General features: G+C 40.6%; 1 protein-coding gene across 1 annotated transcript; it reads right to left on the bottom strand.

Moving 5' to 3' along the window:
* Window positions 1–2,816: 2,816 nt before the first annotated feature.
* tm6sf2 (transmembrane 6 superfamily member 2) lies at window positions 2,817–16,092 on the bottom strand. The gene is made up of 11 exons (XM_010871571.3): window positions 15,997–16,092; window positions 15,665–15,787; window positions 11,961–12,064; window positions 9,671–9,768; window positions 9,454–9,557; window positions 7,861–7,943; window positions 7,023–7,147; window positions 6,724–6,825; window positions 6,334–6,426; window positions 5,141–5,260; window positions 2,817–4,245 (listed from the first exon to the last, which is right to left on the bottom strand). Exons 2-11 carry the CDS (start codon window positions 15,742–15,744, stop codon window positions 4,003–4,005), a joined length of 1,152 nt encoding a protein of 383 aa, XP_010869873.1. The 5' UTR covers window positions 15,745–15,787; window positions 15,997–16,092; the 3' UTR covers window positions 2,817–4,002.
* Between the last annotated feature and the right edge of the window lie 2,169 nt (window positions 16,093–18,261).

The following is an 18,261-nucleotide window of genomic DNA, read 5'->3' as shown; positions in this document are numbered from 1 at the left end:
AAAGAAATGTACTGACCCCTGTTCCAAAGTCTGCATACCCTTAGTTCTTAATACTGTGTATTGCTCCCTTTAGCATCAATCACAGCGTGCAAACCTTTGTAATAGTTTTCTATGAGGCTCCGAATTCATGCAGATGGTATAACTGCCTATATGTCTTGGCAAAATGCCTCTAGGTCATGTAAAGTCTTTGGTCGTCTTGCATGAACCGCACGTTTGAGATCTCAGAGTGGCTGGATGATATTAAGGTCAGGAGACTGATTTCCACTCCAGAACCATCACCTTTTTCTGCTGTAACCACTGGATCAACCCACTGTAATCAACCTGGCCTTGTGCTTAGGGTCATTGTCATGCTGGAAAGTCCAAGAGTGTCCCATGTGCAGCTTTTGTGCAGAATAAGTTAAATTGTCTGCCAGTATTTTCTGATAATATGCTCCATTCATCTTGCCATCCATTTTCACAAGATTCCCCATGCTTTTAGAGCTCACACACCCCCAAAACATCAGTGAGTCACCACCACGCTTCACAGTGGGGATGGTATTCTGTTCACTATAGGTCTTGTTGACACCTCTCCAAACACACTGTAGCGCTTATGGTTGTGAACATAAAGCTCTATTTTGGTCTCGTCACTCTAAATTACAGTGTGCCAGAAGCTGTCAGGTGTGTCAAGGTGTTGTCAGGCATATTGTAACTGGGCTTTTTGTGGCATTGGCGGAGTAAATGTTTCTTTCTGGCAACTTGACCATGCAGCTCATTTTTGTTCAAATATCATCATATTGTGCTCCTTGAAACAACCACACCGTCTTTTTCCAGAGCAGCCTGTATTCCTCCTGAGGTTACCTGTGGGTTTTTCTTTGTATCCTGAACAATTCTTCTGGCAGTTTTGGCTGAAATCTTACTTGGTCTACCTGACCTTGGCTTGGTATCAAGAGATCCCTGAATTTTCCACTTCTTAATAAATGATTGAACAGTACTGACTAGCGTTTGCAAGGCTTTGGATATCTTTTTATTATATCCTTTTCCATCTTTATAAAGTTCCAATACCTTGTTACGCAGGACTTTTGACAGTTCTTTTCTGCACCCCATGGCTCCGTATCTAGCCTGCTCAGTGCATCCACGTGAGAGCTAACAAACTCATTGACTATTTATACACAGACACTAATTGCAATTTAAAAAGCCACAGGTGGGTGTAATTTGCGTTTAAAGGCCATTTTCACCTGTGTGTGTCACCTTGTGTGTCTGTAACAAGGCCAAACATTCCAGGGTATGTATACTTCTGATCATGGCCATTCTGGTGATTTCTGTTATCATTATAATTTAAAAAGGAGCCAAACAACTATGTGATAATGAATGGCTTCATATGATCACTATCCTTAAATAAAATACTTTTTCAAAATCAATGCCAAAATTTCACAGTTTCACAATTTCTGCCATGGTATGCAAATGTATGAGCACCACTGTAATTTAGAGCTAAAGCAACCAGCCACTGACAAATGCGCTAGTTGGAAGTCACTGCTAACTACGTACACATTATAGGACGGCCTGAACCTCCATGGAATCTGCATCGAGGAATTAGCTCCACTGGTAGAGCGCTCACATAACACGCGAGAAGTAGCGGATTGTTATCCACGTTCTCCAAGTGTTGTAGTAGGACCTATTTGATCGTGTTTCAATAGAAGATTTCTTAGCAGCATAATAATGACGCTATTTAAATAGTGCCATTTTGTACTAGAAACAAGCATTGATAAGTGCGCAGCGCACCACATTCCTGAGATCAGAATCATGCCAAATGTTGACTTGGGATTGCTTTTTAGATTGCCTGTTTAAGTTAACTCAATGCACATGTAAAATGTAATTGCTGACAGGTCTCAGTTGAGAGCATAGCACAGTCTGCATCATTTATAATTTCATCCTCACATCTATTTGATACAGCCCAGGCCCAGCGTCACGATGAAGTGACCGAGGGGGCAGAAAATAATGGCGATGGGGGCTAATCTGTTTTTGGCCATTTTTCTATAGAGAATTAAAAACATGAACTGGGGAGTCAGAAAATGCCCCCCCTCGTGACACTGGCCCTGATATAGCCTCATGTCTGTCAGTGGTGAGTTGTTATGTACCTGCAGGGTACTGCTCTTTCTACTATGGAGTTAATATATAAACCACAACTCTCCTGGGGCCACACAGCTGAGCAGACATCTGCACATATTCCCAGTGGCTCCTTCACTCCCATAAGGATGTAGCTGTAGTGAAAGCACTGGTTTTGATTTAGGTCTGTCACACGGAGTGCAAGTGCAAGCAGTCCTTCATTGCCTCACATCAGCACGTAAAAGCTGCTGAGGGATAATTAATTGGATTAGCATGTGTGTGTGTGTATGTGTGTGTGTGTGTGCAAGTCAGTTTGTCCTGCACACAGGGTAATTGTGAATGAGAGGCCAAGAGACAGAGGTGAAGAGTTTGTTTTTAGGCTTGTTAAATAACACATTATAACTGTGTTGAATAATAATGATGCACTGCCTTTCTTTGGAAAGGACATTTATTCTAAATTGTTAAACATCTAATGTAAAACCAAAGATATCTACTATGATTTCTTAGGCTTCCAAATAGGGAGTATTTACTTTCTTGGAAGAATGGACAGCTTTTTCTATTGTTCACTGGTGTATTACAATCAATAAAGTAAGCTGATTTAAATATGATTACATACATTTTTGGATATGTTGGCAGTGATAAATGTCCTTTGAAACAAAAGCCAAATATACAATGGGAAGAATAGTAGTATACTAAGTTTACTGTGATATTAAAAGTCCAGTCTTTTTCTCTTGTGTGTCAAAATACAACAGTGCGGGCTTTATTAAAGAAATTGAATATCAGCTGAACAGTGGGAGGGACAACATGTACTGGGCCACCTGCACAAAGACAGAAAATGATGACATTACTTAGGAAGAGAAGAGAGGTAAGGGCTAACCATGTCACAGAGGTATATTGCCTCAGTCATGACAAGTAAAAAATATTGTCATGGTTATAACAAAAAACAGTAAACATGTCAACCCGCACAAATGATACATTGATCCCCTTGTGCCAAATCAGAAACTGCTTATTTAGTATAGCGGCTTTAAGAGCTGAGGTTAAACAGTAAAATACCAGTGTCTCATTGCACATTCACTTGTCCCCGCAGAAACCAGTTGCATTTTGTAAATCACAGACCTTTATGGCAAGACACAACATTGATCCAAATGTGCTCAAAACTATATCTGTCTGATAGATTACATGTGAACGTGCAAAGAAGGTTTCCCAGGACCTGGTCTGCTTTCACTGCGACAGACCAGCGTGATAGAGCAGCGCGTAATGCACCACACATGCAGATCCGGGCTCGGGCTAGCAAACAGCTGCCTGGTTTCCCCGGGTGTACCTATTAGGCTGAACAAGTGGAGCCAGCACTACTTCCAAAGGGCAGGCAGGCAGGGAGAAAGACAGCCCTGTAATGATCTGTGTTCCACCAGGGCTGAGTGATGACGACTCATGTTGAATGAAATGTACATCCACAACAAGACCCCTGACGGGCGTGCCAATCAGCCTCCGCTGATGGTAAGTGGCAGCTGATAAATGAACACCACTCAGATGCATGCTCTCACTCTTATGGAAAACGAAAGCCCTTCCCTTTCTTCTCTCTCCCTGCTTGAATTTGTTCTCATCGCAATGGAATGCATCTAAGCACGGCTTCACTGGAGGGACCATTACCTGGCTGCCACATTAGTTTCTGTTGAAAGCGGAGAAACTGGTTTGGTAGCCAACACACCTGTTTGTATAAATTAAAGGTGACGGGGAAGTTCTCATTCAGCTGGGTCATTTAATAACAGGGGCCCGATCTAAGTTGACTAGATGTTTTGTATGATACACTTTTACTTGATTACATACCCCTTCATCCCCCATTGTATGTGTTACATATGTTGCAGAATTCTGTAAAGTTATTGGCATATCTTTATTCGTCACTTGATTGGTGTGTAAACTTCAGTTGCGCTTTTTCTCGACCAGGGTGTCGGCATCAGGAACCCAGGGCATGCCCTCCATGCCAGGCAGCTTACTGACGGTCAGGAAGAAGTTGATGCTGCTGGTGCACCGCCAGGCAATGAGCAAAGGTATCACTGCATACAGGAGGTTGGCTGTCAGTACAGCCAAGAAGGCCTCATCTGGGATCCGGAACGGGGTCACTGTGCGTGGGTGGATGGAAGCCCCAGTGTGGGCCCACTGGCACTATACGGGGAAACAGAGGACCAGACATGGACGTTTGTTATGCTAAACAGGAGGCCAAATGTGTTGACTATTTAGTCGCGCCCCTCAACAAATCTTTATAGGAAGATAGTTCACTGTGAGGCAAATACTACTAATATACTCACCTCCCAGTTAAACAAATATTTATGTTGAATCCCTGTCTGTAAGTAACAACATTCTTGTGTCTTCTCATTGCTTGCCAATATATTTATTCACAGAGGACCTCTCATTTGATTTTTCATTGGTTTTCGTTAACAACAGCCTTGTTCATACAGATTTGAACTGAATGTGTTGCTCTCCTTTGAGCCTCTGAAACAGTCATTAGTATCTGCAGCCAACAATGTACGGTAGACACCCCACAACTAGGCCACAGAAAGAAAACATGCTGCACTGCTCTGGACAAGAGATGCAGCTATCCCGGTCTTTTGATTAGAAATGCTGGAGCCCAGAGGCAAGCCTTTCCCCATGTTGGGGAGGATAGTAAGGGCTATACACGGGTGGCCTTTGATCAAAGTCTTGTTTGATGGCATCCTCCATTAGTCCCACATAAAGACCAAACTCCAGCCTTCTGATTACAGGAAACAAGCATCCATAGGACGGGCCTGGTAGATGGATGTTATTATGAAGAGTTATTAAGGTTTAATATAAGAATATGATAATTGTTTAATGAGAACCGGCAATAGTGGGATGATTTAGGAGTTCTGGGATAATTGTATGTATTGAGCGTACAGGGCCTAGTCACTAAGGGCCCAGTACCAGGCCCTCCGACTGGAACGGTAAGCTAAGACTGCGGGTCTGGTAACAGCATGTTTCATAGTGTGTTGTGCATTGTATTGGGAGAACTGTAGTTGACATTATTAACACACATCCATCTCACCTGGGCAACGCCTCCAGCAACAAACACAGTCCAGTCAGGCATCCACGTGCAGCCAGGCACTATGAGCCCATAGACGAAGGCACCCAGCATTGGCAGCAGGTAGAACATGAAGTGTAGCATCTACAAAAAGGGATTGCAACAGTACAAGTGTGTCAGAGAACTGTGTGTGACTCTTGCGGGTTCGCCGCATGGCACAGCCCTGACACTCCAATCGACAGTTAATATAGTAAATCTTTATGTAGTCCAGTCACTCACACAGAATACAGATTGTCCTGCTGCTACCTGGGTAGGCAACACACACACACACACACAATCACACACCAATGCTGACCCACACACACACTCACACAACACCCACTGGGGATGAGATTGTAGCGTACAAATACAGAGGTCATTACATTGACTGTCATTTGCACTCATTTGAAGCATAAGAGTCAGGTAGATCCTTAAGTAATGCCATCAAATTATAGCTTTGAACAGTGGCTTTTGTCCTAGGGCTGTGGTGCTGATGAATCCTAATGAACTGAGCCCAGAGGCTGAAAGCCAATCACATGTTGTCCTTCATTCCTTGAAGGAGAGTAATCGTGTGCTGCACCAGGTCACCTGGCTGCTGCGGTTTATCAGCATTAGTGACTGAAAAGGTCGACAGGCACCGCAGGAACAGAGTAACGCCACGGCCCCCCCGCCACTCACACACACACACGCACGCGCGCTAGCTAGAACACACACGTACATGCGGATATCCGCAGAAACAAAACACTGATCAGTCATGAGGGGGCCCAGGGGAAGAAGGATTACCTTATCACATTTTCAGCATTGAGGTCCCTGGCCGATCAATGCTTCTCCACTGTGCCTGGACTTCAGCCACAACAAGGTCTTTTGATAACCTATTGACTAGGCTAAGAACCCTAGCCAAACCAAACCAACAACCCCCAACACATGGAGAAACCTCTGGTGTTCAGACTGGACCAGTCACAACCACGGTCTCTTGCCTGACAAATCATAGAAAAAACCACTCAATGTGGCTTATTGATGAAAAATGGCTCTCCTTTGTAAGGCAGACAGAGAGACAAGCAACAGGGTGGGCCTCAAGGCAACTCCAACAGACATATTTAAGAGGTGGCTAGTATTATGTTGTTTACTACAAATAGACTGTTAGGGAATGCCTCCGGCTCTGTGGCTGAAGTACCCACCATAACCTTTGGGTAGCCCACTGGATCCTTAATATAGGGTTCGTACTGGCGGAGGTATGTGGAACAAGCCTCTAGAGGGGAGTCAAGAGCTACCTGAATACACAGAAATAAGGAAGGTTACAAAATGATCATCCAGGCAAAAACACTTGTTCAGTTGTTGTAATGTAGAGTCGAAACCATGTCTGGTAACAGGGGAACATGACAGTACAGGTATGAATACTGAATAAAATCACATTTAAAAAGAATGTAAGACCAAGTATTTGTGCAAATATTCAAAACATTTTGCCAAGACAGTAGCACATGACACCGACCACATGACAAAATTGACGCACTTGGCCAATCCTTTCTGAGCGTATATATCTAATGTGTATTCAGGCCCTGCAGTCTCACCAAGCCTCTGAACAGTGTGAAGGCCATGGCCCCCAGCAGCAGCAGCACCAGGAGAAGGTCTGTAGGTCTCCAGATGAGACTAAAACTCTGATCGTAGTGGGCCTGTGGGTAGAACAAGCTTCTTTAGACAAACAGCAATAAATACACCATACTGACAAGATATTTGAAGAATATATAGGATTATAAGAGCCACAGGTTTTCCTCGACCAAGACAACCACAAGGCCTGGTCTGATCATAAGGCCAGGAAAGAATCCAGGCCCCACACGTTCCCTCAGGTCAACCGGTAGACCCGTCTTACCTTGTATCCCCCGAGGGTGGGTCCACTCTTGGGCTTGTTGAACAGCTTGATTGCTCCCCATATAGGAAGAATTAGGAAGGGCATGTTGAGCCAGAAGGCTGGACGGATATCTGAGCCAAATTTACCTACCAGGTAGGGAAACATAAATAGCATTTCATCCCCTAGAACAATTAGGACAAACCGGGTAAATCTGAAGTAGAGTTGAGCTACTGTCACTTGCTGGCATGGCAGCCAGCCGTGCCAGTGAATCCAACGCCCTCTCTCCCTCACCTGTTTTCTTTGGTTATTCCCCCGCACCTGCTTTCCCACATCACGCACCCTATTTAAGTTCCTGCTTCCTGTCGGCCTTTGTATTGGTTACCCCAGACGTTACGTGGTTCTGTTTGTTTCTGTCTTTTTGTTTCGGTTTTGTCATGTTTTTTTTTTTTTTATTAAATGTCCTTCGTTCTCCCTGTGCCTGCGTCATCCTGCGCCTGAGTCATCCTTCAACGTGACACATACTAATTCTCACAATTTTAAAGACACCCATTTCCAGGATTTTTACATGATAAATAGATAGCTTTTCTCAATATCAACACCTGGTAATTAACCTGAATATAGGGCATCATTGAACACAGCTAAAATACAAAATGATGTGAGCACATACTCTGGGTTAGTTTGATCCTCTGACACTTCCCTATGCGATTTGAAACATAGAGAACAGATGCTTTGAGCCTAGTTTTGGCAGGTGTATTGTTCTGGCAGCTTACACTATGACACTGATGCAACAGGGCTGTACAGATGTACCAATGATTCATTCTGTATTGGGGCATATGGGAAGGGGGAATGAGACACTCACCTACAACAATTCCTGTCACAAACACACTCATGTTTGCAAACAAGGATCCAGCCCAGAAGAGACCAAGAGTGCGGTAAGACTTGCTGCGAGGGATAAAGAAAATTGTTAAATGATGCTACTTCACCCATATAGATATTAAAAAGCAACTGGATATTGGACATGTATGCACCATTAAGGCAATTTCCATTTTGAAGTAGTCTATTTTCTTCTACACCATTATAATTTAATGTCATCCAATGAAGTTACTATAAAATGGTGGAAGTAATGTTACTATAAAATGGTTATTGAGATGTTACTGTGCATCCAAGTAAACTTCACTATCCATCTCAAGCAAAGGAAAATTCAGCATACAATGTAAAGTCTATGCACCCATTCAGGTCTGTGACAATTATGAAGTAATACTATTTTACCAATGATTTCATCACTGTAGACTAGTCAAGAAAAGTCTAGCACATTGTGGGAAAGATTTGGTTTGCAAAACCTTTTAGTAGCCCATATCTTCACAGTGGATTTTCTTTGCAGTGTTAACCTTAATTTCATGCAATTTTAAACAATTTTCTACTCGCTTAGTAAAGTTAATGATGCCATGTACCTGAATAAGGACCACAGGACCAGTGGAAGCAAAACTCTGATATCAAAGCTCCACCAGCATATTTTATAGTATGTAAAAGGTACAGTATATTTCCCGAATAATTTTTCATAAACACATTAAACACCACAAATAAATTGTTATTTAAACATAAAATCAGTATTTCCATCAAGTCTCCGGACTTAGAATCTATTGAAACATCTTGTTTTGATAAGCACATAAAGTATGTTTAAAAAATCTGTATGGATAAAGGACATAAGATCCATCTCAGTGTGTTCTTCAGTCTCATAAAACATTTTAGAAAAAGCAAGTGCCTTGAATCAATCATTTTCACCCATAAATGTTTTGGGGAAATGATAAATGACATACTGTGTAAATGCAGTCATTCTATAGCATTTTAAATAATACTTTTGTTAAATCACAGTTTTTTATATAACTCCAAAATATAATTGTATAATTATATTTCCCTTTGCCTCCTTACAATGCTCAGTGTGAACACATGGAAGACGTTTGAGTACACAGTACTGACTGGCCAATAGTATGGTCCAGAGCCCAAGATGAACAGACATCTGTCTATAATCATATCATACTATGACATCATGCTGTACAAAAGTACCATCCTAAGATATTCCAAGATAAAAAAAAATGCCTTTTAAATAGCTCATATACAAGAAAATAGTACTGTTTCAGAGTGTTAATCTGACTTTACAGTCCAAACATATTTTTTTTTTACCACTGGGCATTCTCTGAGCAAATGTATTAGTATAAAATATTTTACATTTAACATATTTGGTGTGTACAATATACTGTATGTCATTATTTGTACGTATTTCTTTTCTTTTTAAATCATCAAGAATTAGACCATAACATTCAACACAATAACTGCTTTCTTGTTCCATTTATTCAACCAGGTGTTGTTGGAATTGATCAGAATTCTAGTAACAGTGTGTGTGGTTTTCAGATTACCATTGAAAGACCAAGGTGACACAGTTAACGTCACGCACCTGTTCCATAAACATTGTATCATCATGAGGTACATGATGAAGTGTACTATTCCATCCCAGTAGCACATCATGATGCCGTAGGCTGTGCCTAGATAGGGCTCTCCCTGTAACACACAAGTACGGCATTAATCTGAAGGCAATTACACAGCACAGTCTGAACAACTTTTCGTATAAGCACAGTGTTAGGTCATCAGATGTTTAGAATTTTTAGACTAACCGTTTTCTGGTAGAAATCCATGAACCCAGAAAGAAATCCATCATGTTCTAAAGCACTTACAAGGTCAATGACACAAGTGAAGGAAAATTCAGCAAACACTGTAAAGACAACACAAAAATTCAATGGGGATGTAACACAAAAGACAAAAGACAAAAGAGTTTTCATTGTGCGGAGTAGTATATTTTAGGCCATTGTTCAATTAGATGCAATATTGAGCTACATTTTTAAATCTGTATCTAAATATTCATTCTTATCATTTTAATTATGACTTAAGACGAAGGTAACACTTGTTTCTATGAGTAATTATTACCCAAGCTGCTTTGTCCAACTCTTCAAATCATTAATTATATGAACACTATTACCGCATCCAAAGACATCTCAAACAGCCCTGGATTTATGAAAAGCTAAAACAGTCACCCTACTAACCACCTCAACTCATTTTGTTTCAAGCCCTCTTTTTCTTGCTGTGTTTAAATTATTTCCCTCGGACCAATCAGCTATTGATTTCCTTGGCTGTGGGGGAAAGTAATGATGTCCGACTGCTGGAGGCTAGATGAAGGAAAATGTATATTGGCATGTTGGGTTTTCCCAAGGTTAAGAGCAGAGCAGGATTTAGAGGGCACTTCTGTCCTCCCTCTGAGTTGGAGCCTGGAACCCCAGGTGACTGGCAGGGGAGAAAATGGACAGGAGATAGCAGAGGTGAAGAAGCTTGGTCAAAGTGGCTGGTGACATGTTACCAACAGACAACATTGTTTCTATTTGCTTGATCCTCCTAAAGTCTCTCTAAAGGAGATGGTCAGACGCCAACCATCAATACCTGTGTATGGCACCCTTTAGCATCAATGACAGCGCGCAGTCTTTTGTAATTGTTGTCTATGAGGCCCCGAATTCCTTGAAGGTGGTAGGCCAAACATTCAAGGGTATGTAAACTTTTGATCAGGGCCATTTGGGTGATTTATGTTATCATTATGATTTAAAAAGGAGCCAAACAACTATGTGATAATAAATGGCTTCATATGATCACTATCCATAAACAAAAGGAATCTTTTTTTTTGCATGATCAGTCATATTTTCTAAATTAATGCCAAAATGTCACAATTTCTTCCAGGTTACTCAAACTTATAAGCACAACTTAACATTGGGCTTGTGGACATACGGGCACTTCCAGCTAGGCCATGCACATTTACAGGCATACAGAGAGTCCCATGGACTTTACAGGCATACAGAGAGTCCCATGGACTTTACAGGCATACAGAAAGTCCCATGGACTTCCATTTCCAGGAATAGGGTTCACATCTGATGTATTAGCTGTGTTAGGAGGATTGTCTGTCTCGTGTATCGTCAAACACCCTTGTAAGTCAACTGTGTGTAACGGCTCAGACAGACATCCTGCTTGCCTTCCTATCTCCCTGATTTGCTGTTGCTGTCCCCCTGATAAACCAGCAGATACACACACGCTCTCTCTGTCTCTCTCCAGATACCCGTGGCCTTTTAATCCTCTGTGGGGGTCTGGTTTATCTAAGTCGTCTAACAGGTAAGATAGCAGGGATTATCCTTCTCTGTCACAGCAGGAAGCCAGCCTTGGACTGATTCGCCCTCCCTCAGAAACACCTGCTGAAGAGGGATGCCCTGGTAGAGCAACAGGACACCTCGCAGATACAGGCGTTAAAGCAAGAACCTGAAGCAGATTAAAGGTGCCCGGCATGACACGCCTTGATATGTCAGCTTTAAGGCCGATGTCTCAGTCCACGCGTTGTGTTGTTGTTTTTTTAATAATGCATTGATGATGTTGGATATTATAAGTAATTAATTAGTGTACGTGAGGCATGTTCTTTACTGGGATGTAGTGAGACCACGTGCGCTTGGCTTCCGGTTACGGCTCTCCTACAACTGTGGTGTCATAAGAACGAGACTAACATGCCATGTGTCATCACCCATGACACATAAATACCAGTCTAGGTTTCAGCTTTGCTCCGTATAAGCAGATCTTGATCCGTATAAGCAGCTTTATGGATAAGAGAATGAAACAATGAAAACAATTCACATGACTCACAGGAAGATAAGAAAGTTCTAGAAATCTGTTAAGTGAGGTTGGAACGTGACTACATACGCCATGACTATATCATTGATAAAAATTATTTTACACAGAAGGGATCTGTGTTTAAATGTATTGGCGCTTTGTTAAGCCAATAATGAACCATGTCAAACTAACAGACACCTATATTCCATGTATAAACACTATCATCATCAACAACAATTATCAACATCATGTTAAAATATTGGTCCATACCATAAAACAGGATGTCTTTGGGTGGGTTACGTCTAGTGATGATGAAGTAAAAGAACCACACAGCAACCAACACTGCAATACCAATCTGTAGTATCACCACAGGTCTGCAAGTAGGAAGAAGAAAAAGGAAACAGAGTTAACTTGGCAACAAGTGTGATTTTATTCAAAGTGCATAGAGCGAAGTGTAAACTGTACTTTTGAAGATCAAACTCTCTTTGATGGTCTGCTTCATTCTGTTTTATTTTCAGACATGGCTGCTACTGTGGCGAAAGCCTGCGGACTGGGGAGGTCGCTGCACACTCGATTAGGGTTCTTCTGACCCTAAAGCCTTGGAGATATGCAGCTAGCATTCTGGTGTTCTCCTACGAGAATTACAGGATATGTGCTAATGTCAACCGCTAGATGGGGACAAACTGGACCGATAGTGCCAAAGCTTAGATTGATTAGTGAAGATAAAAGGCTGACTTGCTGGTTTGATCTCCAGATGTTTAGAAGTCAAAATGATATGTTATGTTGTTATGATGCTTTATCCTGTGGTGTTCTCTTAAAAGAAAACATTGACTTGTTGATCCCTAATGCCATTGGGGTGGTGGTTCCCAGGAGCATAGCACCATTCATCCCACTGCTGGCTTGCATCTAAATCTGAAGGTTAGTCCCAGGATCAGTCTCTGGATGGCAGACTCATATGCTACAGGAAATGGTAACAGGGGACGAGTACTGGGCAATCCTACTTCTGGTCTAGAGACCAAATCTCAATTCACAAATAAAGGGGACATTGGCCAGCTTAGGGTGCAGTCTATCGGGTGGGACATACAGCGAAAGTCCTGACTTTTTGTGGTCATTAAATTTCCCTTGGCACTTGTAAGAATGGGGAGGTAACCTCTGCGTCCGAGTAAAATGTAAAATCTAGATCTCATACTAGGTAACAATGTTTACAGTACAATAACTACAAAAAGTATGCAATAAATAATGTGGACACAGTGGATGACATCAGCAAAATATGAACATTTAACGTTTGTTTCATGTGGTTCTCCTATGGTTTCCCAGCAAATTGACTCATCATCAAATGAGTCAATCAAATTGACTCAATCAATCATCATCAAATTGACTCAATAAATCCTAGTCTTAGGTGTAGGTGGCAATCAGCTGGGGCATGGGAGGTCACAACCCACCAACAAGTCTGCCACTGCGAGTTAACAGTTGCTGTGTTTTGGAAAGATAGATGTCTCCATGCAAACATCTCCATGTCGACAAAATTATTTCCCTTCCAAATGTATAACGTAGTCATGGCAGACAAACAAATGCGGCAAGGCCAAAGGGAAGCTCGCTGGCTGCATCTCAATGCATCAGCGTTGGAAGATTTATGCACACAATATTGTTTTTTTGCAAAGCAACAGAACAGAAGGCGTATTGTATGTCAGAAGCAATTTATCAAACTCCTCACACAGCCTGTATTGATTGTCAGAGTCCACACTCAATAAGTTCCAGAAATGTCAGCTTGAAATTAGAAATATCCACTGAGGAATCAAAGAATGGCTAGGATGAACATTATCCTTATGTAACTTCACTGTACTTATGTCTGCTATAGCAGACTGCTTATCTAAACATAGACTAAGGATAGAAATATAAATATTTTAATTTGGTATTAATCCCGAGGAAACTGGCAATTGCTGTTGTTGTCAAAGACATGTCCTTATATGGTCTGTCTGATTTCCCAAGCCTCTTTTGACCTCCCTTTTAATAATTATTTTTTATCCATTACCATATAATCTGAATTTCATCATCACATGGGTTTTACACGATGAAAGCCTGAATTGGCTAATCTTCAGGCAATTGGAATTCACACAGACCAGGGTATTACTTCTTTCCACATGATTAAAGATTTGTCAAGGATTTATTTAGATCAGGAATCCGTTCAACATTTGGTATGATTAAACATTTGTTACGTTGCAGAATCATTGGTGCTGAGAAATAATTCCCTAAAAACGTTTGGGTACGTTATATAACATACTATGAGGTACATTTGCTCAGTTTGTTGGGTGTGGCAAGCAGTGAGTGACATGGAATGTGTTCCTTGGCTGATGAGTTGCTGAGAAGCTGCTGACCAGATTCGTTTTCATTAAAACCTTATAATGAATTTTTTAGGCTATTAGCTGGTAGTATGAAGTGGCGGGCTCTGGCTAGACAGGGCATAAGTGTTTATATATATTATATGATCAAATGTCAGAAATGTTGCTTCATATGATGCCAGACCTCACAGTATTTTGATTCACAAAATTAAAAACATAAGTACTTAACCCTTTATTATAGGGTCCTTCAAATGGGAGCCCGGTAACCCAGACTCATATGCAGGTCCGAGTGAATTCTGATGACGCTCATGCCTAGAACCAGCCCTGCTCATATATGTTGTGCACAATGGCCTACGTAGAGTTGATGAAAGAGAATAATGTGCCATCCAACCATTGACTGATTCATGCAATGTGTGAGCAGGAAAACACTGGGCTACCTGATGGGCAGCAGAGCAACCCAAAAACGTACCCATTTAAACAGTACAGCACTGTTTCCATTTTATTCAACATTCCACTATGAATGGGAAAAATGCACTAGAGCAGCCATCAAACTGAGAGCCAATTATTGAGGACCTATTATTGAGAAATCTATTTTCCTAAGCTCCCATTTTTCCCACAAGTTGACCGCTGTTGTAATTTCCTGAGGATATACTCAAAGTTGTAAAGACAAAATATTGTTAAAATATATAAATATAAATATTTATAAATTAGCTATCACATATTTATAAAATAGCTATCATATGCTTCGAGAACAGTCTAATTTGTTTTAACTAATGGACGCTGTACCAACAGTGTTTCTCATAAAGGATTTTGGCAACGAGTCTGTCCAGCCCAGTGGTTCCCCACTCCGGTCCTCGAGTACCCCAACAGCACACAGTTAGCTTATGTTGTTGCCCTGGACAAGCATACCCAATTCAAGTCAATGAGGACCTGATAATTACTTGATAAGGCGAATCAGCTGTGTATGACTGGGGCTAAAATTTAAAACATTTTGGGGACCAATGACAAATCCCACTACGTCATTCCATTTGTATGTGTCTGCGTGGAATTATAAAGAAAGTTTCTATCTGACGTTTTCGCAAATAAAACAAGCCGTAGTGCAATAACTGAAAGCAGTTACTTCGCTAAGGCACAAGAGACAGAGCATTATCGTCAATACAGTGTATGTAAAGTTAGCAGTGGGTACCGAATTCTGTCTAACTTTCCTCAAAATAGCCACAGACACATGGAGTCCAGAGGTTCGTATGACTACAGAAAAGTAGATAAAAGAAACAACCGCCAAAAGCTCGGACTGTCCCTTCTCCGAGTTCACAACTGATAAATTCACACCTCCCATAACCTTACGATTGCAAAATCAGTCACATGAGCTGTTAGTGCTCTCAAGCGGTAGCAGAAAGTACTGAGCGAAGTCTTGAAGTGTTGGGTATGGAGACTGTATTTAAATAATTATGTTACAGGCCTATTGTCGGCAAATATGATTTTATTTACACATAGCCTACACAAAAACTTGTGAAAATTAATTTAGGTAATAACACATATTTTTTGTCATCAGTTCCAAAACGCGCCTTACAAAATATGATATTTAAATTTCCCAAGCCTATGAACGGGCAATAAGATATTAAATTGTTGACTCACTCTTGGAACTCAGGAGTCGTGTTCATGCAGTGAAGGACCGCAAGGGCAGTCAGTGAAAACAAGAAAACCAATCTCTCCATATCTTCAACTTTAGGGTCCCTGGAAAATTACTAGCACCGACCACTGTAAAGAAAAACAGAAGTGGAAAAACAACTGTACATGAATATCGTGTTTAATAACTAGTTGTGTCTGAAAAAAGTACGTGTAATTAAACTATTTTGCTAAACATATCCAGACCATACACTACAATTAAAATTCCTCACTAAATATACATACGTTGTACGCAAAATTACAAACAATAAGACCTACACAAAGCAGCCAGCAATTCTTACCGTGAGACCACTCCTTTGGCCCGTGGATTAATGAAATTATAGTCGGAGGCAGACACTCCATATTTACAGGGAAATAATGACCTAAAGACAAAGGAGCTTTTGTGACAAGTTGTGCAATTCGGGTTTGACAGAGATTTAAATAAATCGCATTATATGTGGTATTTTTACCAAAGTCCTTGTATACTGTGTGTGTCTGTGAGTTAGGCAATCTGGGTTTAGGTCTGCTATGGTTATTAGTTACTGCGCATACTACTGTACCTAGTCCTATAGACTACTCTTTTTAGTTTAACATAATCGAACAGAATATATTGGTTTACAGTCTTTGAATGAAGAACATTTGGCTATACAATACAATATTGAGTTCATAACATATCCAAACTGTACGTGGAGTTGTTGCGGATTATTTATTGTTAGCATCCTAACGGGCCTACGTCATTACATGTGCTTGCGCATTTGTTTCAGTAGAGTGCGCCAAATTCTAAATTACAGTATACGTGCCTGCCCAACTGGATTTTATCTGCTAAATTATTATAAGTTAGGTAGATGACAATGTCTGCGTCAAAATATTGTGAATAGTCCTGGAGTGTTTTCTTCCTCTCAAAATGAAAGACCCACAAAATATACAGAGATTTCCCAGTGTCCAAAAATGTTGGCAGTACTTATATTGGCAGTAGGCCCATTTAACACTATTTCAGAAAATGTTTCAACATTCAACTGGAAAATGTATTTTTGATTTATATATAAGGTGGTCATAACTGCTTGGTATGTAGTGCCTGGACTTGTATATGTCTTCCTCTGACCTCTTAAAGACATTTGAAATTACTACCAATGTGTTATGAAATAGTTTGATAAAGAAACCTTCCATATTTTAATGTATACATTGTCTAAACTATAACTGAGAGTTAAACATTCATAATGGTCAGTGATCTATCCTACAGTAATGGAAAATAATAACGGATAGAACAAGAATGACAAGAATAACATTTTACATCTGTGTAATATTGCAGACAATCTTACCCAGGACAACTTAATTATTTTTTAGATAAGTAGTTGGGACAACCACACTCAGTAATAGTAATAGTACTCATTTTACTTTAAATATTCAGCCAATTATTTTTATTCTAAATTACAAATCATATTAAAAAAACTGTGTCCAAAAAAGTTGGGACGCTGTGTAAAATGCAAATAAAAACAGAATGCAATGATGTGCAAATAATTTATCCCTAAATTAAATTGAAAATAGTGCAAAGACAACATACCAAATGTTCAAACAATTTTATTGTCTTTGGAAAAATACATGCCCATTTTAAATTTGATGCCAGCAACACGTTTCAAAATAGTTGGGACAGGGGCATGTTTACCACTGTGTTGCATCACCTCTTCTAACAATACTCATAATCATAATGCACCAGATATTTTCAATGGGTGACAGTCCTGGACTGCAGACAGGCCAGTTTAGCACCCGGACTCTTTTACTATAGAGCCATTGTCTTGCTGAAATAAGCAAGGCCTTCCCTGAAAAAGACTTTGCCTGAATGGCAGCATATGTTGCTCCAAAACCTGTATATATTGTTCAGCATTAAAGGTGCCTTCACAGATGTGCATGTCACCCATATCATGTGTACTAATGCACCCCCATACCATCACGGATGCTGGCTTTTGAACTGTACACTGATAAGATGCTGGGTGGTCCCTTTTCCCTTTGGCGTCCATAATTCCAAAAAATTATTTCAAATTTTTATTAATCAGAAAACAAGTTTTCCATTTCACCTCAGTCCATCTTAAATAAGCTCGGACCCAGGGAAGGTGGTGGCGTTTCTGGATCTTGTTTATATATGGTTTCTTCTTTGCATGGAAGAGTTTAAACTTGCATTTGTGCATGCAACGACATACTGTGTTCACAGACAATGCTTTTTGGAAGTGTTCCTGAGCCCATACTGGGATGTTGACTACAGAATCGTATCTGTTTTTAATGCAGTGCTGCCTGAGGGCCCGAAGATCACAACCATCCAATTTTGGTTTTCAGTCTTGTCTCCTACATACAGAGAATTCTTTGGATTCTTAGAATACTTTAATGATATTATGTACCATAGATGATGAAATCCCCAAACTCTTTGGAATTTTACATTGAGAAACGTTATTCATAAATTCTTGCACTATTTGCCTATGCTGTTCCCTCTCAATCTTTACTTCTGAAAGACTCATCTTCCCTGGGATGCTCTTTTTATACCCAGTCATGTTACTGACCTGTTGCCAATAGACTTA

Source organism: Esox lucius, chromosome 8 (assembly GCF_011004845.1).
Source record: "Esox lucius isolate fEsoLuc1 chromosome 8, fEsoLuc1.pri, whole genome shotgun sequence".
In the NCBI taxonomy this organism is placed as follows: domain Eukaryota; kingdom Metazoa; phylum Chordata; class Actinopteri; order Esociformes; family Esocidae; genus Esox; species Esox lucius.
This window is presented reverse-complemented; position numbering and strand designations above follow the sequence as displayed.